The following is a 20,840-nucleotide window of genomic DNA, read 5'->3' as shown; positions in this document are numbered from 1 at the left end:
GAAAAAAATGCAAAAAATCACTCTCTTTCTGAAGTTTTTAATGTTTATGTTTACGGAATACACAGGCCGACAAAAAAAGTCATGTCGTGACAACTTGACAAATTTTATATCATTTTGTTCGACTCAGTAAGACAAATCAAATGCACTAAAAAAAAATTCAAAAAGTCCTCACACTTTAAACTAAATAATTTCTTTCTAATTTAAATGAATTTAAAATACTTTAACTTTAAAAAATCATTACTCAATAACTATTAGACCGATTTCCTTCAAATAAAACTTTTCTAAAGGGATGGACTTGCCCTTTAAAATGATATACAATTTGCAATTGAATATTGGCAAACTTTTCTTCGAACAGTGTTCGAAGAAGTTCGAAGTAAATCGAAGTAATCTAAGAAAAATCCTACGTGTAAATTTTTTTTCTTCGTCACCATCGTGTAGAGCATCTTTTTATTAGTAGAAATCCAAATTTTTAAAATAATATACCGAGTAGTTTTTAAGATATGATTTTTTGAAGTTAAAGTTTGCTATTCAGGTATTGTGCAATATAGGAGAAATGCATGTTTATCTTACTTAAAATTGCATTTTTATAAAAGTATTTGTTTTAAGACTCTTCTTTTGCTTAAAAATGGTCAATTGCACCTTCTTTGTTCTAATTAGAATAAACAAAAAACTGTTTCTATACTTAAAACAAACAAAGAGTACCTGCGTACTAATTAAAGCAAATAAAAAGTTTTTTTGTTCTAAAAATGATCACTGATCATTGAGCAAAAAGGATCTAGAAGTTTAATCAGTAGCTTTAATTATAAGAACAAATCTTTTTCAAATTAAATGACCTTCCATTCGGTTTCTAACCTGTTCACTTTGTTCTAGCTCTCTAAACTTTTTTTGAAAATGTTCTCAGCAAATGCTTTTTCATTACTTGCTACTGATGTTGAATGCAATAAGTCAGTTGCTTCGTGTGCAACTGTTATCACAACAACTACTTACCTACAAGCTAACTGAAGCTAGTCGTAAAATGTATCAACAAAATAAATGAGGTGACTTATTGCATTTAACATCACTCGAAAGTGATGAGAAAGCATTTGCTCAGAACATTTTCAAAAAAAGTTCAGAAAGATAGAACAAAGTGAACAAGTCAAAATCTGAATAGAAAGTGATTTGATTTGAAAAAGATTTGTTCTTATATTTAAGGCTCGTGCCTTAAACTTGTAGATCCTCTTTGCTCAATGATCAGTGGTCATTTTCACAACAAAAAAACTATTTATTTGCTTTAATTAGTACGCATGTACTCTTTATTTGTTTTAAGTAAACAAACAGTTTTTGTTTATTGTAATTAAAACCAAGAAGGTGTAATTGACCATTTTTAGGCAAAAGAAGAGTCTTAAAACAAATACTTTTCTAAAAATGCAATTTTAAGTAAGATTAACATGCATTTCTCCTATATGGAGCAATGCTTCATTAGCAAACCTTAACTTCAAAAAATCATATCTTGAAAACTACTCGGTATATTTTTTTGAAAATTTGGATTACAACTAATAAAAAGATGCTCTACACGATGGTAATAATGAAAAAAAAATTTACTCGTAGGGTTTTTCTTAGATTATTTAGATTTACTTCGAACTTCTTCGAACACTGTTCAAAGAAAAGTTTGCTAACATTTAATTTCAAATTTTATATCATTCTAAAGGGCAAGGCCATCCCTTTAGAATGGTCTTTATTTGAAGGAAATCGGCCTAATAGTTATTGAGTAATGATTTTTTAAAGTTAAAGTATTTTAAATTTATTATTTAAAATTATTTAGTTCAAAGTGTGTGGACTTTTAATTTTTTTTTAAGGGCATTTGATTTGTCTCACTGAGACGAACAAAATGATATAAAATTTGTCAAGTTGTCACGACATGATTTTTTTTTGTCGGCCTGTGATATTTACGTAAATCTACACTGCTAAAAAACATTCAAAGATTGTTGAAAAGTTGCAAGTTTTTTTGGAATCACGCATAGGCATAATTTTAATTGTGTTATCAATCTTATGTTGAAATTATGCTTAGCACTTTGTTTAAAATAATAAAATGCGCAAATTAGTTTTTGTCGATTTCTGGTGCGGTCACGAATCGCCTCGGCAGCATTTTCGCACATGTTACACATAACGACCGAGCAAATGGAATCCAATAAGCGATTTACGAGGCCAAGACGATTTACAGCTTGACGCATAAACATTGCAATATCCGGGCGGTAGTCCGGATCCCGGAATGGCGCACGATATTGTGCCATACAGTTCGTCACTTGTCATCGGGTTTAAACGACCGCTCGTAAAGTCGAGCTTAAGGGAAGGCGAACTCATTCGCTCGCCCCCTGCTTCACCACTTTTACCTGTTTATAAAGGATAATAAAGCCTTATTGCAGTCCCGACATGGCGCCATATTTTCTCGACTCCGGTCTTAACCTCCGCAAGTTCCGGTTTTAAGTGTTTGCCGCCTTCCTTCGATGTTTCCACCAGAAAGGGAGATCCATTATGAGGTCGCGTCTTGAATATATACCCACTTTGGCGGAAACTTACAGAAAATTATAAGCAAGTTTATACCTCCTCGTATAATGGTCAACCGATTTTATTTAGGTATTCTTTTTTTACAATTCTATGTAAGATTTGCAATATGGATGATAATTAAATCTCGGTTGTGGCAACATCGAAAAAATATAAAACTAAAGCGATGGTAATAAAAATGGTTATAAGTTGTGATCCTGCGGTTTTATTGTCCAATACACTGATTTCGGAAAACACTACTATAAAATCGTACAAATTTACTAGTACTAGTAACAGTATTTTTGTACCATGTGTTATCGTAGCTTATGAAATTAAAAAATTAAGCTTTTATTGTAAATGCTTTGTTTCGGTGAGAATATAATAAAATAACAAACTGTTTCCGAGCTTTAATTACCATTATACTTTGATTTGTTAGTGATTTGTAACTTTTCAGAAATAAATGGACTGTCTTTTTCTACCATAAATCTGATTCAGCTTACCTTTGATTTATAAAAGTATATACAAATTAAAGCGTTAATTAATGTGTTAATAGATAAAAATACGTATTTATTTATAACATTTCCAATTTTCTTAATGTTTATTGTAAGCAATTTTAAATAAACTAAAGATACATGTTTATTAACTGAATTTACAATAAGAAAAGTAAATATATATGAACTGTTTTTGTAGTTAAAAATTTTGTTTTATTTTTATGGGTGAATAAAACCAAATCTGGGACAAATCTCAGAATAAAATAATTAATTAAAAATAACAACTTTGCACTGAAAGTGAGATTTAGGTGCTGCATAACACAGGTATCTGACAGTTTGATAAAAAATAATGCAATTTCTTATTCTTGTTTTTTAAAAAAATTGCCTCTAATTAGGTCCGTCGCTAGAAACAATTTTTAGGTAGGGCTCCCAAAATGTTTTGTAGGGCTAGAACAGTTCTGCAGTTTTTTCAAAAAAATTCTCGAACAGGTCGATTTTATTTTTTTTTTAAATGCTATGTTTTGACATTTGTGATATTTATGACGTCATTCGTTTTTGAGCTGTGACGTCATTTTTTTTTAAATGATAACTGACATTTTTGTTTACTGTTTTAAATAGCACACATGTTTACCTGGTAATAAGAAAAATTGAAAAAATAAAATTAAAACTTCAAAAAAATATTGACAATTAAACATAAAAGGTTTTATTTTTTTGTTTTTGCTTTATTTGATAAGAGGCAATTGTTTTTTGTATATTTTTTTTAAATAATTAACATGAAAACACTTAATATAAAACCTAAACACAAAAAAATAAAAACAAAAAACAATCACCTCTTATAAAATGAAGCAAGAAAACAAGATAAAGCTGTTTGTATAAAAATTTCTATGACTTTTTTAAGTTTTTTTTATTTTATTTTTTCTGCATTTTATTTTTAATTTCTTATGCTTACCAGAAAGATAACGATGTGTATAAAACAGTAAGAAACTAATAAAAAATGTCGGTTAAGAATTAAAAAAATAATAATAATTTTGATTCAGTTTGTACATATTATAACTTTATACGTTATTATTTCTACAAAAAGTTGATAAAAAAAACAAAGTTTTAAAGTAGGGCTCAAAATATTTATAGTAGGTCTCAGAATATTTAAAGTAGCGCTCAGTCCTACTTGGCCTCCTTATCTAGCTACGGGTCTGCTTCTAATACTAACTTTTGTAATTAATAATTAATAATGGTGCATAACTTATGCATTATTTTTATTACATGTTCAAAAGTTTAGTTCTCCATACATTTAATAATTCAATACATGTATGTAACTACTTTATAAACCAATTGGAAGATAATCAGGTGAACTAAACTATCTATTTTAGCCAAGATCAGTATTGCCAAGCAGCACATTTTCTGATTATCTACATTTCCGTTTCTAGAAAATACAGTAATAACATCAAGATTGAGTTTACAACTCCCATAGTCTCTTTCAGAGCACGAGCTTATGCAAACAATGGTAATGATAATGTCGCCCACTATGAGGTCGTGTTAGCATTAGGTAATATTCGATTATTGAAGAGGGTGCCCCTTTGGCAAAAGCAATGAGAGGAATTACTGTCAAACGTTATTAAAGCTTTAATGCTTGGTAGTAATCAACGCTCCTGTTCCTTAGCCATGGAATTACCTGACAATGTTACACAATATGTGCATTTATAGGATTAAAGGGTGCAGATACTTTTCCACTTCTGAACCAGATGGAGTGTTCTAGCGACTTAAGCCCTCAAAATAGGGAACGATATTTTTAGACTTATTTTTTATGTTTTTTTGGAAATCCTACCAGATAAAAGTTGATAAGATAGCGTGAGAGCCGCCATTTTTTTGCAGGTGTATACTATCGACACTTGGGAACTCACACCTGAATACTCATTCACCTGATACTCTTTGGCTGATGTTTACACGGATAATATCTAAAAGTATCAAGTAAAAATTAAATTATTGTTTATACACTTTTATTGGTTTTGGATCAGGGCGGACTGATGAATGAATTTTAGGCAAATACTATGTCGGTGATAAAATACTCGACATGTCAATAAAACAAATATGCGGATACACTTTGCAGCACACTAAATAAATATCACTCACAAAATATCATTTAATTAAATGCCATCGAGGTTTGATTTAGATGAATGCATGCACTCAATATTGAAAATGAACGACCAGTTTGTAAATTCTATAGAGTCATTTTTAACAACCATAAGCAATTTTAAAAATGGAAAATCAATGTAATGTCGAATGGAAATTATAAATTATAAATTGTTAATGAAAATTTTGAAAGTGAGTAGAGAATTTTACAAAATGTAACTAAAATCAAGAATGAACAAAGGAACAGAAGAAATAATTTAATATAGTGCAGTTTTTATTACTCTTTAAAAAAACTACCTATACGTTTCATTAAATGGATTGTAATTTTCCACAATATTTCTTCTACAGGCTTTTCTTGGTCTTAAATTTGTCACTAGGGGTTTACAGCATTATGTATTAGATACACATTTTTTTATGCCTTCTGAACTTCAAAGTTCAGTTTAGTTAGTACTCTCTAAGTTGATTTGAAACAAATTTATCTTTAGTTTGTATGTAGCACATAGCTATCAATAAATAGTTTACCTCATACGCTATAGCTTAAAAAAGTAGCTTTTTTGGATTATGGGTTACCAAACCTCAAAAATCAAAGATAATTATTTGTAATGATTTTTATAATACAAAAAGTGACAATTAAATGCTTTACTGTTCTCATAACTACTCTTTTCTTTTCAGATAATGAAATATAGAAATATCTTCGCTATAATAATGCATTTTTTATATAAAAAAATCACCAATACTTTTTTTTACGCATCTCACGAACAAATTCACAAAGTTTTAATTTACTTTAAATATAACCATGCATACCTAAGTAAAATAAACATTTTTTAAGTTAAATCTTTTTTTTCGTTATTTAATGAAAAAAAAACTTAAAAAAGTACTATTATGATTTCAAATTAAAGACTTAACGACAAATGTTTTAATTTAAATCAAAGAAAGTACAATAAAGCTAATAAAATTTTAAAAAAAACTAAAAGGAAAATCATCTTTTATGCGAATTAACATTTCACAAATGCTCTACTATGCAGCTTATCTACAGCCTACAGCTCAGTAAAGTACTCTTAGCTATTGTCCAGCTCTAAATGCAGATAACAGTTCTATCACTGTCAATGAAATAATTCGAGATTATTTTCTCTTAAGATATTTATTATGTCTCGGATTTTCCGAGAACGTTTTGTTTTCCTACAATTTATTAAAAATTCAATCAGCTGAGACGTAAACGATTTTTGATAAAATTTTCTTCTTGTCTGTGTAGGAGGAAATAAGGATTACTAAGAAAGTGAAACACCGGTGTTCTTATGAATTGTTTTATTTGAGAGTACACATCGATAAAAATGAGATTTATGAAGCCGTCCATCAAAATTTCAGTCTTATGTTTTGTCGTTGGGTATTCAGGGTTCTATCATATTATGTTCTTCCTCGGCGCAAAAATATGAATTCTGCATGGAATACAGCCGATCGATGGGATTAAGTCCGGGATTTGCATGAGGCGGATTCTGGTGAGCCATGGGAGGCGTCATAAACATATTTTGCTGTCCCGAATCAAGCGAAGAAGGAAATGAGATCCCCATGTACCCATCCTCGCGCCTAACGTCTCCTAACCCTACACAAAACTCGCAAAACAAAAATAATAAAACAAAACCGGATTATACCTGAGAAGGCGTGCAGCGGCAAGTTGTTGTTGGTTTTAAAATACGATCCGTCTTCCATTTCCTCTTTGATCGCGAGAAAGTGCTTGGAGTCGCCCCTGGGGTGCATGAGGGCGTCGCCGTCTCCGGGCGTCGTTTCCGTGTCGCTGCAACTATCGTTGTAAAATGGCGTCGATCGCGGACCTGCCAAATGACCCGATAAAATTAGAAAAACGCCCCCTTCGCTTAATTAAAAATTAATTAAAGTGGATCTACTCGCTTTGTTCTTCCTCTTTGACGTTGAGTTTCTTATCGTCATTGTCGGCGTCCTTGCCTCCTTTGTTGTCCTGACGCGCTTTCTTTTGCATCTTTTTCATCTTGGCGCGCTGGTTCTGGAACCAAACCTGCCGGAAACAACGCGATTACTTCCGTCTGACGTGGCAGAAAAATCGCAATTCTTAACGAAAAGTTGCACTCACTTGAACTATTCGGACGCTCAGTCCGGTATCTTTAGCAAGAGCTTCTCGAACTTTCCTGCAAGGCTTGGGACTAACTTCAAAAGAAGCTTTGAATGCCCTTCGTTGCTGAGTTGTGAGAATTGTTCGAGGTCTTTTGGGTCCTCGGCGCCCGTCGTGGGTCCGATTCGACGGCAAAAGTTCGTCGCAGATAAATTCACCTAAGTCAACAAAAGGTTTCATTCTAAACTTTTGGCACTAGTAAATTTCAGTCATTACCATGTCCGAACCCTTGCATCATCTCCACTTCTTTCTCGTAGTCGATTCTGCAGAAAAGCTGTCCTTGTTTGATGACGTAGAGGTCTCCTTTCTGAAGTCTTATTCCGCACACCACGCACACGAAACATCTTAAATGGAAAATATTTTCGCTGGCCCTCATCACCAGTTCTTCAGGCGCTATTCGTTCCGAACATGCCAAGCATTTCTTTATGAACAGCCTAAAAATGAATCAAGGGGAACGTGATTAGCAATCGATGTTTAATAGCATGGAATAGACGGAGCTTGAATCATACGCTGTGAATATATTAATTATTGTGGTGTCGTTTTATGCCGCGACCACACGTGCGACGTCACTATTGTGTCGTCCGACAGCTTGCTGGTGAGAACAGTGGCGTACGCAAAACACAATTTTTTTATTTTCAATAAAAGATGAAGATTATAATTTGTAAATTTTAAGACCTGTTTTTAACAAAATTTCTATATCCACCTTCTAAAGGTTCTACGAAAACTTTTAGTTACTTTATTTGAACAAGAGCAGGTGAATGTACCTATAGGTAAATAAAAAGTTAAAGTAGTACCAATAATAATATTAATTCATTAATTTATTACAGCTACTAGAGTTACTGGTGTGCACTGGTGACAGTTTTAAGTTTTATTAAGGTTCTTACGCCAAATATGGCCCACCGTCAATTTTTCTGTCCCAATTAAAAATTAAAACCACTTAAAATACGGATCTCCAGCTACCTATCATCATACAAGTTAGTCCTAGATACGTCTTTTAGTTGACTGTAAATGGTGAAATATATAGGGTGTGTCAGAACTCGCGCCTTAGAAAAAAATTTCAAATAAGATAAGATACCAGAAACATGGAAAAAATGTTTAAAAAATTCTATCTGCCAAGAATTTTGACATTTATTTTTTGACATTTTAGATTTTTTTATGTATACTTAATTATACTGATGATCTTGTATATGTTTTTTATAATTATTTAGAAAACATACAAAAATTTTGCCAATTATAGCCACAAATAACACTAAATAGAGTTACAATTTCGGATACAGCTTCTTTTTTTCCTCTTCTAATAGCCTGTAGCATAAAAACTTAAAAAATTATTTTTACAACAGAAATAAATTGAGTCCAAGTGCAAAACTGAAACTTTCATAACTTCGAAAATATTTTTCCCATGCTCCTGATATCTCACCACTTACATGACATTTTTCTCTGAGCGCGAGTTCGGGCGCACTCTGTATTTTAAACTGATGCCTCATCGTGTTGGATGTTAAAATTGAATATTTCTAATTACATATTAATACATGTTTTGAAATTTCTTTAATTTTTTCTTGTGTTTTTATGTTGTTTTTTTTGTTTATTAAAGATTTTTTCTCTAACTTAATGTTAATACGATTACTGAAAGATCCTATTCCAAGTTTTAAATATGAGCTTTATTTAATGTCGATGGTGGGCTTTATTTGGGGCTAAGAGGTTCCAAAAAAGGCCTTTTGTAATATTTTATGTTGATGTAAAAACATGTAGAAAATTAACAAAACAGCATTTTTACACATTGTTAAACACAACTTCAACCTAAGTAAAATTTCGATAATAAATCGAAACCTTTGCATATTTGAAAACACATGTAGGTATACATATATAAAAAGTTGTAGAAATTAAGTGGTCCTTGTTTGGCTAACTTACCTGTTTTGTAACAGAAATAGTATAAAGAACGCGTATTGTAAGGCAAGTTTTGTGGAACGAGTTCAGGTTTATGAAACGAGCAGCAGTGCGAGTTTTATAAAAAAAAGAAGTAACTTATGGAACAAGTTTTTTTATTTTTTTCTATTTTGCGCGTTTTACGTACTTAAAAAACATAACATAAAAATCGATTTTTCAAAATTTAGAATATTTTGCCGTAATAAGGTGGTGGTTGGTAATAAATAACTTAAAATTTGAAAAATTCGATTTTCAAGTGTCAAGTTTCGAGTATTTCACACAAATTTTATTGAATTAACAATAAATACTGCAAATATTTCGTGCACACTACTTAAAATAAAAGAAATCGCTCAAAACGCCGCTGAAAATTTACTAAATTGTACTGGTTTATTTCAGCCCTCAAAAATGGGTGAAATGAAATGGCTCATTAAAGCATCGGTTTTGGTATCAAAATAAGCTTTCTTTCAGACGCAAAATAAAAAAATTAAGTGTTGGACTTTTTTGTTGTTTTTTTACGATTCTGAAAAGTATTCATGGAATTGCAAAAAACAGATTATTTGTCAAAGTTTTATCTGCATTTTAAAATAACAATAAATTTTCGTAAAAGTGAGACTTGCATGTTATAAGTTTTTAGCTAAGTAAACTACTGCCTAAAAAATTAAGAAAATAAATTCTAATTATTGAAACAGTAGCAGAAATTTTTGAAAACACTTAACTAAATAAAATTTCTAGTAAATATTTACACTTAAGAAAAATCAGAAAAATAATTTTAAATTGGGTGTTCGATAAATTACCAAACTCGCATTCTTGTACATACTTTGTTCTAAAATATAAAATATTGCATATTTTGTATTCTATTGTGTTATGTTGTTATTTAGGGAAAATTAGTCTGATGTAACAAAACAAGCGTTCAAAGCAAAGTAACATATTATTGTGCACTACTGTTGCTATTTACGGTGGAATCTGCGAAACTGTTTTGTACTTTAATTTGAGCTTTTTACTATCTGATACTAATTTTGTTTTATGCATTTGATGCATTTTAAACAGTTGTAGCAAAATTTTTTGCAATTTTCAATTTTGTCATTTTTGTTCATTTTGTTCCGCCACTGCCTCGATCACAAATTTGCCCTACACGATCCGACCCCGCTTATATATCTCAGTTAAAAAGCCGCGAGGGCGAGGATGTCGCAACTGGGGAGTCATGTGTGTGCATTTCTGAATATCTCATTCGTACATCCCCTCGCATTACAGGTGTCCGAAAATATTTGTTCAAGATGAAACAACCTCCTTATCTGAATAAAATAAAATCCGACCCCGATTTTCCCTCCCTTCACCACCCCAATATTGAACGTAAGAAAAGTAATTAGAGAATTCACACGCTATTGATCAAAAGTTTAAGAGCAAAAGTTAAACAGAGCGGCTCGTCGTTGTGTCTTTGACAAAAACTCATTTCTGGAACTTTCTAACTTGCCGTCGAACTCTCCAAATATTTGCCTTCGCGTCGAAGGTTGCCTAAATGACATAGATATATATTTGAGGGCAAAGTTTATCCAAAGTACCCAACAGCAATCCGGTACAAAGTTGGCGTTCTTTACCTGTTACTAATAATTAAAATTTGCGACAAAATGTTCGACGAGAAACCGCAAAATTGTTGCTTTCTCATAAGCAGGGGATGGGATCCTCCCCAAAACGGGGTGTTAGCAAAACTCACAATCTCACGCTTTGGTGGAGGCTGAAACGGAGCAATATTTACACAAGAACGACACACTGGCGCTGTTGACCAGCCAGAGCTTCAATATCCTGGCTCAAGGCGATGCACACGTGACTGACCTTGAGCAGGACGAGATTTATGTATTTACTAGATGGGGCCTTTATTACTAATAATATAATCGTTAACTCGCACAATAACTTGTTATATATGCCTATTTTGTGACTTTGACCTTATAGATACGACCAACATTCACTGGACCACATAAATGAATTCTGACGTTTAATAAAACGAAAACAACAGGTTTGATGCCTCAAATATTGCCTATGAAAGTTTTTATATACATTATGTAAATACAAATACTCAGTAAATGTGGCGACAAGATAAAATGACAGATTGTTGTTTTGCATGAGAGCTTTCCCAAATCTGTAAAAACATTTAATTTCAGCATTGAAAACAAGAGTTACAAATAACAAACTGAACGAAACTTTATGAAAACACAATTGCTGGTGAGTGGTGGCACCGGAATCGGTGTGATTGATACCACTTTTGCCGCTTTTAATTCGAGTAATTGTAAATAGTCAACAGAATAGAGCTTTGTCAAATACCAGACTAAAATAATAAAAATCGTATCAGATATACAGACGTAGCTTATTTTGTAAAAATGTCAATATGATGTGAAAACTCATATATGGGAACAATATCTTGTGTTATTGTTGTAAATAAAGGAATGCGATGGCTTTGTTCTCCATTCGACGATGTATGAAAGAGTTCCTCCAGGGGCTCAAATAATATAAACCATGACACGCGACGGTTCGGGAACATATTGCATCGGGGGAGGTTGGCAATATGCTGCCTGCCGTTCTTCCACGATAGTTCTAATCCCGTGTCACATATATGCAGGGGAGAAAATTCACCGACGTCGCTTAGAAATGCATAAAGGGAAACCTTCATTGAGATATATCGGAATCTTATTAACGGAGGTGCACGTAATAGACCGCTTCTAACAAGTATTGGGAAAATAAGAAGAAAAAAAATTGTTCATGATGTCTTCTTTGAGTGCTTCGCCTGCTCCTCATTTTGTCAAACAATAAATTAACAATAAATAATGTTTTGTAGTTTTAATTTATCTATGTCATTAAAATACATATCTATAACCAGGGCCGTACCCAAGGGGGAGGATTAGGGGGTTCAACCCCCCACCCCCCCCCCAAAATGCTGAGCACTTTGTTATATAGTGTGATAAGTGTTAGAAATTTAGTCTTTTTGTTATTTTAGTGAGTTGATTTTAAATTTTTGTGAATTAATTTTTCATGTGTTAATTATACAGTGTTTCATTTTTATTGTTAGGTACAAATTTAAATAGTTAATAGAATATTAAATTTTAAGATAAAAGTGTTTTGAAAAATGCTATGAAAAGGAGCTACACCCCCTAAAAAAGGTACGTTTTTTAAAGGGTTTTTCCTAATATTTCAGAATAGATAAAATTACAAAATTTGGTACCTTTATATGTACACCCAAACAAATGCCAAATAACAAAATTTTTAATCAGGGGCGTCCTAAACGGTAAAACAAATTTAATTTTTAATTTTTATGTTGTTTATGGTCTGTAACATAAATTTTTAAACCGATTTTTACCGTAAATCCGTAAATTGTATGGGAAAAACACAAAAGACCTTTTTTTATGAAAAACTATGAAATTTTGTTGCTGAAAGTAGTAAGAAACCACAGGCAAGATACAGTAAATTTTTACCCTAATCCCATCTAGTTTAGGAAGCCCCTAATTAAAAATTTCAACATTTTATTGTACTTGTTTAGGTGTATAAAAGTTATCATCTGTACCAAATTTTGAAATTTTTTTCTAAAATGATTTCGGAAATATTGAAAAAAAAACTATTAAAAGATGCATCCTTTACGTAGCATTTTTCGTTATATGTTCATAGAAAATATTTGTTTTAAAAATGAATATTTAAATTTAAATAATTTATATTATATATTTATAATTTAAAATAAAAACGTGTACTTAGAAATTTTTGCTTTTTAATCCGCCTCCTTGCATTTTATTTTCATGGACCAACAAGAAATCCCCCCCGAAATAAAATCCTGGTTACGGCCCTGTCTATAACTCACCTATTTTTAGTTATCAAGAAAAAAGTTTAATTTAATTGTTGTTTGATTAAATTTTAAATCTAATCTACAGGATGATTCACGAGAAATAATGAGCTTGACCAAATTCTCGATGCAACCAACATTACATTTTAAAAAGTCAGGTAGATTTCAAAGATTTTTTGTAATAAATATGAAATCATAGCGAGCACACTTACAATTTGTCAGTTTTGACATTAAAATAATAAAAAGCAGAAATAATTGAAATACCAACACAATAATGGGTATATTAAAATACGAATGGGGCACTCATTCAAGTTTCATCCAGTGGTATCCTTTGCCTTGATAACTTAAAAAGAACCCAATTTTCTCAAAACTAACCTGATCGTGTCAGAAGATGCTCTTTCTTTCGGGATATAATTGGGCATAACACAGGAAGCAAGATATACATTTTTCAAACATTCTCCATAAGCTAAAATCATGTCAGTCTTCTCATCATTGGAATAAATCCATATTTTGCTGTTTATAATAAATTTGTAACGTTTGTCAAAAATGACAATGACGATGATTGATGACAATAATAGGCATCGTGGATCCAAATTATACAGGGTGTTTCACATAATTTTACGAGGCTTGCGCCTAATGTACGCACCCAAATATACAAAAGTCACAGAAGACTGGATACAAAAAACACACATTTAATTATTTAATTTTTGGAAACCCATGACAGCAGTTGTCAAACTAATCACTGTTTCATTAATAGTCATAAAACTGCAGTTTTTCAGAAACAATTATCATTTGTTCCATCAAGTGACGGCATGAATATGATTCTATAGTTTATCTTCTTAATCACTAACTAACGTTGTAATTTTTGAAAGGGTGAACAAACTAGAGAAGATTTTCCAATTTTTCAAAATTTGTAATCGAGTTCGTATCGGAATATGTATTATTGATTGCATCTTACAGGCGCAGGCCTCGTAAAATTATGTGAAACACCCTGTATATATTTTTTAAGTGTCGCAAAACAACTTACAAAAGTGTAATGGTGGTTCTATCAAATATTTGGTCGGGCTCATTATTCCTCATGAATCACCCTGCATAGTCCAGGAACTAGTGAATTCTTCGGAACTAATTTTTCCAGTTAACAAACATTGATAGAATTGTTTGATTAGTGATTTTAAGTAAAAAATCTTATATTAAGTGAAAGAGTTTTTCTATGAGTTGACTTAGAAAATGTCTCAAAAAAAAACTTTTTTTCCAATAATTAAAATAGTTCTTCGGATTCTACTAACAATAAGTAGTAAACTAAACTTAATTAAAAAACACTCTGTCTGATTTATACGAGTAGGCATAACAAATATGTCTGGCATCTGAAAAACTGAAGAATTAAAAAACTTTGCTCTTATTTTGGTAGTCCTGAAAATTTGCAAATTTCTATTCCTAGATTTACTTTAGTAAATCAAGAAGATTTATAATGAAGCCATCGGAAATTTTTGTGAGACTTAGAGTTGTTAGACTTTTTATTAACATCAAAAGAAATGAGATTTGTGGCGATTATCCAAACTTACCTATCATAATCGAGTCTACAGTAGAGTTTGGAGTCTTTGACGAAACATGTGTGATGCAGGCGGTCTCCACAGGCACAACACTGCACACAATGTTCGTGATATGAGACGTCCATTATCCTTAGAAGGAATCGATCGTTAATGGGTCTGCAACACATGCTGCACAACGGACCTAATCCCGCTGCTAAAAAATCAAAAATCAATTACCTAAAAAGCTTCGTTTTAGAAACGCCCACATAATGTCGAAAACTACGATTTGCCAAAACTGCATCCATCTAATTGTGTACAAATCTGTCTACAAGAGCCACCTGCGGTAAAACTTCATCAATCTCCAGCTTTAAACTCGGTCTCTGAATACATTTAGCAAATTTGAGGGTGTTAATCCGGAACATAAAGCCTTTGTTGCCTATTTAACTCTTTAAATCGCGATTTCATGCAACGTCATGCTTATTAGTGTTTAGCGCACCCTCGGTGTCAGTCGGTGCATTTCAAGAGTTTCATTTCCAGTCAGATGGTCAGAAGAAATTCAATGTTTAAATCTCATACTCGTGTATTTCGGGAACACGATTTTGGTGGTTTTGTTTTTTTGGAGAAAATTGTGCGTGTGCGTGTAAACATAGCTGGAATATTTTATCAATTAGACAGTGCAGTATGCAGGCCGTAGAGGGCGAGGGAGCTAATAGGCAAAGAGCCGAATAATCGGATCGTAGGGGGATTATTGAGCTTAACTGAAGCGTGATTAATTGATTCATATAGCAGACAGGACTGTTATTATTGCGGGGCGTAAATAATTCAGATGGCTTACAGGTGATCTGGTCAACCTTCACTAGATTCTTGCAAAATTGTAGATTACATGATTTTTTGTTTACCGAACAGAGCTCCTAGTGTTGTACATTTATTTATTTTTAGCGTAGGTATACCAAATAAATAGACCATATTATAAAATATGTTGTCATTCAATAAACAACAAAATAACTATAATTTAAAATTTACTTCGAAATTAATAAAAATAATACTTTATAAAATCATTTATTAAATCAAATTGTTCCATTTAATTGTGCAATAGCTATTAAAACAACAAAAGACACTTTAAAAATCGAGATTGTAATTTATATTCGACTGTTAAGAAGTGAGAATTTAATAAACCGAGATTTTTAAACTATAAAACTTGTATTATCTTCAAAAAATTTTTAACACTATTTAATTAGAAATGCTAAATTCAGAAATTGTTAAAGAAATTTGTTAAAATAATGTCAAAATTGATAGAATGCCAAGGTAATACCATCGCTGAAGAAGAAAAATGGGTCATCCAAAATTTGCTCATCGTGTATAAAACTTTTGAATGTCACTCAAAATAACAATTGACTGCAATTTAAAGAGATGCTAGATCAATTGTGTTATTTATAAAACTATTGTAAATGTAAACAGCATTAAAAAACTGAACTTTAACTTAATGTTTAAGACAATATAATACCATAACTTTTATAACGTTATTTATAAAAAGTCAAATTTATCCGACGTTTAATACTTCTAATTTTTTGACTTATACAATTATCATTTTTGTCTCAGTTTTTTATGTCCACCGATGGTAAGTACTTATATTATACAATAAGTTTGTCAAAAAATGACATTGACATTGTATCTACTTTGTTATAAGGTACAAGATACAAGCTTTCTTCCTGAAATATCTGTGACATCTTGGAAATCAGTCTTAAGTATCAAAGCAATCATTAATCAACAATTAATTCTTATATACAGGGTTTATCAGAACTCGCGCACCAGAGAAAAATTTCAAGTAAGATAAGGTACCAGGAACATGGAAAAAATGTTTAAAAACTTCTATTTGTCAAAAAAATTTGACATTTATTTTTTAACATTTGACATTTTATATGTCAATATGGTACTCGTGATTTTGTATATGTTTTTTTATAATTACTTAGTAAAGGTGCCAATAAAAGCCACAAATAACATTAAATAGAGTTACAATGTAGGATACGGCTTCCTTGTTTCCTCTTCTAATAGCCTGGAGCAAAAAAACTTGGAAAATTATTTTTCCAACAGAAATAAGTGCAAAATTTAACTCTCATAACTTTGAAATTTTTGTAGATAGAATTTGTTTAACATTTTTCTCTGAAGCGCGAGTTCTGGAGCACCCTGTAAAAAATTGCTTTTAAAATTAAAAAGGGATATAATATAATTATGTTTCAAAAAAGTTGTTGCAAAATTTTGTTTTAACTACTAAATCTTAATTATTAAACCTATTTCTTCCTAATAGAGAAAAAAGTGACGCTTTATTACTTTATTCTCTTATTTTTGACTGATAATCTGATACTTTATTCCCTTGGAAATGAATTAAATGAAATACGAATTTTCACTCTTAAAATAAACTGGAATTAAATTAATTGAACCTTTTGAGTGGTTTTTGGCATAAACAATTTTTTTGATACCGATTTTTATTTTAAATATTGCACATAAATGAACTGAATATTTTCATTTTGACAAAATATTATTAAACATTATTTGACAAGTTATCAGTTTCTTATGTTTATTAATTTAGTATGTGGGAAGAGAAAGTTTTGTATGCAACTCTAGAATAAACAGAGATTATTTTTAAAATCTATGTATGACACGTAAAAGTTAAAACATCTGCGTTAAATTTTTATAATTAGCCAAAGCTGATGAGTTTGTTCAAACCATATGTAACAGACACTTTATTTATTAATTAATTTTTATTTTATTTTGTATACTAAAGGTCAATTGATATTAGCAATGTTTACAATAAAAATTACTTTGTTGAAAGTTCTATGTTTATATCACATTTACAAAAAAGTTTGCAAAATACAAAAAAGTAGCAAAATATGGATTACGGTAATAAACTAATCAACATTAGATGCAGTATTAGTGAAATAACAAAGAAGTGAAAACTATAAAATTTATTTTGCAATAAGTTTTTTAAAAATTTTATACAGTTTGCGCCAGAACTCGCGCCCCAGAGAAATCTATACAAATTTCGAAGTTATGACGGTTTAAAGTTTGCACTTTGACTCTATTTATTTCTATTGGAAAAATGATTTTCAAAGTTTTTTTGCTATAGGCTATTAAAAGAGGAAACAAGGAAGCTGTAACCTAAATTGTAACTCTGTTCAATGTTATTTGTGGCTTTTATTGACAAAATTTTTGTCCCTTTACTAAATAATTAAAAAAAAACATATACAAGATCATCAGTATCATTAAATAGATATAAAAAAATGTCAAATGTAAAAAATAAATGTCAAAATTTTTTGACAGATAAAATTTTTTAAATATTTTTTTCATGTTCCTGGTATCTTACCTTAGTTGAAAAGTTTCTCTGGGGCACGAGTTCTGGCGCACCCTGTATAAGTATTTAAATTATAATAAATTCTATATAATAATATTCCGCATGTGTAAACTAATACTCTAGTAATTTAGTCTTTACGATTGAGAGAACATTGTAATGAATCTTCCAAAAATGTTTACCTACAATACCTAGTTATTATTTTGTATTACAATTTTTAGAAACATCAGTACTTTTTTCATATTTTTTAATTGTAGAACAGTTGAAGATATTCACGATTTTCTATAAATGCTTACAATTATAAAACGTTTAAACAAAAAATCAAGTTCTATTTATCACCTAAAAACTAATTAAACCGAGGTGTTAATAACTAAGCATGTGAATAAATTTCTTTAAATTTCCGTAAAAATTTCATTCTTTCTTCTAATAATATGGGAGCTTGTCCCAACTGTCGTCGCCTCTCACACGTATGAGTATACAGAAATCAAGTATTTGACAATGTGTTGATTTTTTAATTACCCCAAAAACAGAAAAATTTTAATAGACCTGTCACCACAGTAGTTCATATGCGTGACCCCATGACATCAGAAATAGATCAGTGAGAACACCTGGAAGCAATCTTTCTGTTTGGCACACTTTAAACTTTAAAACTTTCTTCCTCCCTTATCTTTATAGCTATTTAACGTGAAATAAAAATTTGAAATAATTTTCAAATTTGCTAAAATAATTATATTTTTCAAGGGGAGTCATAATAATATGTTTACTTTAATTATTAACTTTTAAGGACGGACTAATTTTAATTTAGAAACAAAAACAAAAAAGAAATTTGAATATAAATTCTAATGATTAAGAATTAAAAATTGAATAAGTCCCAAAGCAGTTTTTGTGATAAAAAATTTTGAATCATTGTGGTTAACTGGTCAGACTTATCGACAAAATTATGAAAAAGCTCATCGCACACCACTTCCTGAAAAAGCGTCTACACAACGAAAAAAGCCAACATCACATAGAACATTACCCATTATTTAGGCAAAACTGTCAAACCGGAAGTTCCAAACAATCGATCAGAAGTGAACACAAACTAAATGTTTATTTAGAGCTAATCAAGTATTTAACAATCGAATGAGTGGTCCGCCATGTACTTTGCCACGAGCTTACACATGCATTGCCTGGCCCTCTAGCGACACTTTTCGGGACTCCGGCCATCCCTTCGCCGGGGCGGAGCTGATTCGGGCGTCGCGACGCTCCGCCTTCGACGGCGCCGTCGCTACCGCTCGATCAGTACGACACGAGGGCTCAAATAGGGTCATCAGCACGCGAACTGCTGAGATAACATTTTTTCCCATATGCTGGCGTCGACTTTTTGCTCTTTTTGGCTCGCTTTCAGATGCGGATATTCAGTCATGTTTGCCCTTTATTGAAGAAACGGAGTTTTGGTTATTCGCTTGGCTTTAGGGATTCGGATTTATACACTTGCAGCACAAAGGCTTTATTCTGAGATTTAAAAAAATGCACGGTTTGATACTTAGGTAAATTGCACTTTTTGCTAAATTTTAGATGATGGCTAGACTTAAAAAACAAAGTTGAATATTGTACATACAACAACTACCTACTTTAAAGGACTGTATCTGCACTATGTCCCCGGATTGAGTTTACAAGTGGAAGAAATAGCTACTTTTTGTATACGCTCTTTGATTTTATCTCAAAACTGCAAAGGAAAAACATTTTTTTGCTTTACCTGAAACGGACAAATCTGTAATTAAAACTTCATTATTCTGATTCAGTGAAAAGAAAAAAGTTAATTTTTCTCTTAATTTTGGACTTTCTTAATTTTTCTCTGCTTGTTAAGTCCTATCACATTGGCGGTTTTATCTATTTGACAACTATATGTCAGTTTGACAATTAATTTAATAATTAAATAATGATAGTTCTTCTTAAAAATAACCTTGTTTTTTAACTTTGACATCATTGTCAAATAAATAAAACCTCAATCCCGGGGACATACTGTATGTATAGAAAGTTAGTACAAAATTTTTGTCTGCATTTTACAATCTTGAAAGTAAATCAATTATTCTAACAATCACCCTAGTGATTATACAGCTGTTTTCAATCACCCTGTATATCTACATTGTGACTTTGCCACACTGAGAAATTTAGAGCTAAAAGTCGCTACCATTAAATTCATACAAATAAGAAAATACATATTTGACTTTAATCTGTCATAAAATAAATATTTGTTATCAAACGATCTTGTAATTCCTAGAATCATCCCAGAAATTAATTTTTATTTTAGATTAACGTAAATGTTTCAAGTGTCTCTTCTGATTTTTTGCCACAACCAACAATACCAATGGCACTAACTACTAAATTAAATTAAATTAATCTGCTTACATTTATAAAAGTTGGCTGGTAACTAAGCCATAACTCTATCCTGTATGTAAAATCGGTAAGGTAGCATATTACCTTACCCAATTGTCAATTGTCAATATTCATTATCGCCGTCAAAATAAACATTGATGGTGCAATGTAAAATGTATGACAGGGGAACAGGTCAAACGCGATCAGTTCAATCTTTTTTGAAACAAATTTTTAGATTTAATTGTTGTCAACTGTCGGCTCTGTCGACAAAAACCGATAAAAAAATTCCTTATTTAATCGTTGTTCAACAATTTACAATCGTTAAGCTGTCAATATCACTCTAGTATCACACAGACCGACTTTTGCTCTAACGATTTAATTTTTGATTAAATATTGACATTTTTAGAATTAAAAAATATTTTTTTTGTGATAATTTAATACGAAGGAAAACGCTGTGAAGAGCCATAACGACCGCGGGAGGATTAAAGCCTTTCTTCATCGGGCCTCAAACAACTCCTTCGATCGCCATTCGTCAGCTTTGAATACGTAAATAACTAGAACATACCGCGAATGCAATCAATAT

General features: G+C 31.3%; 1 protein-coding gene across 1 annotated transcript; it reads right to left on the bottom strand.

The window, feature by feature from the left end:
- Positions 1-6,497: 6,497 nt before the first annotated feature.
- Positions 6,498-19,046, bottom strand: LOC123014683 (LIM homeobox transcription factor 1-alpha). Its single transcript, XM_044413910.1, has 7 exons — positions 18,918-19,046; positions 14,587-14,767; positions 7,498-7,715; positions 7,243-7,439; positions 7,044-7,167; positions 6,788-6,967; positions 6,498-6,738 (listed from the first exon to the last, which is right to left on the bottom strand). Exons 1-7 carry the CDS (start codon positions 18,919-18,921, stop codon positions 6,527-6,529), a joined length of 1,116 nt encoding a protein of 371 aa, XP_044269845.1. The 5' UTR covers positions 18,922-19,046; the 3' UTR covers positions 6,498-6,526.
- Between the last annotated feature and the right edge of the window lie 1,794 nt (positions 19,047-20,840).

Source organism: Tribolium madens, unplaced genomic scaffold, assembly GCF_015345945.1.
Source record: "Tribolium madens isolate multiple individuals breed KSU strain unplaced genomic scaffold, Tmad_KSU_1.1 Scaffold_97;HRSCAF=244;Tcas5.2_LG3a, whole genome shotgun sequence".
In the NCBI taxonomy this organism is placed as follows: Eukaryota; Metazoa; Arthropoda; class Insecta; order Coleoptera; family Tenebrionidae; genus Tribolium; species Tribolium madens.
The sequence above is the reverse complement of the archived record's forward strand: the minus strand, read 5'-3'. Positions and strand labels throughout refer to the sequence as shown.

Coding starts and splice junctions, on each gene's coding strand:
- LOC123014683 (XM_044413910.1), bottom strand. Junction 7,716..14,586: donor TGTAGACTCGATTATGATAG/GTAAGTTTGGAT, acceptor ATTCATTTTTAG/GCTGTTCATAAAGAAATGCT. Junction 6,739..6,787: donor GCCGCTGCACGCCTTCTCAG/GTATAATCCGGT, acceptor AGTTTTGTGTAG/GGTTAGGAGACGTTAGGCGC.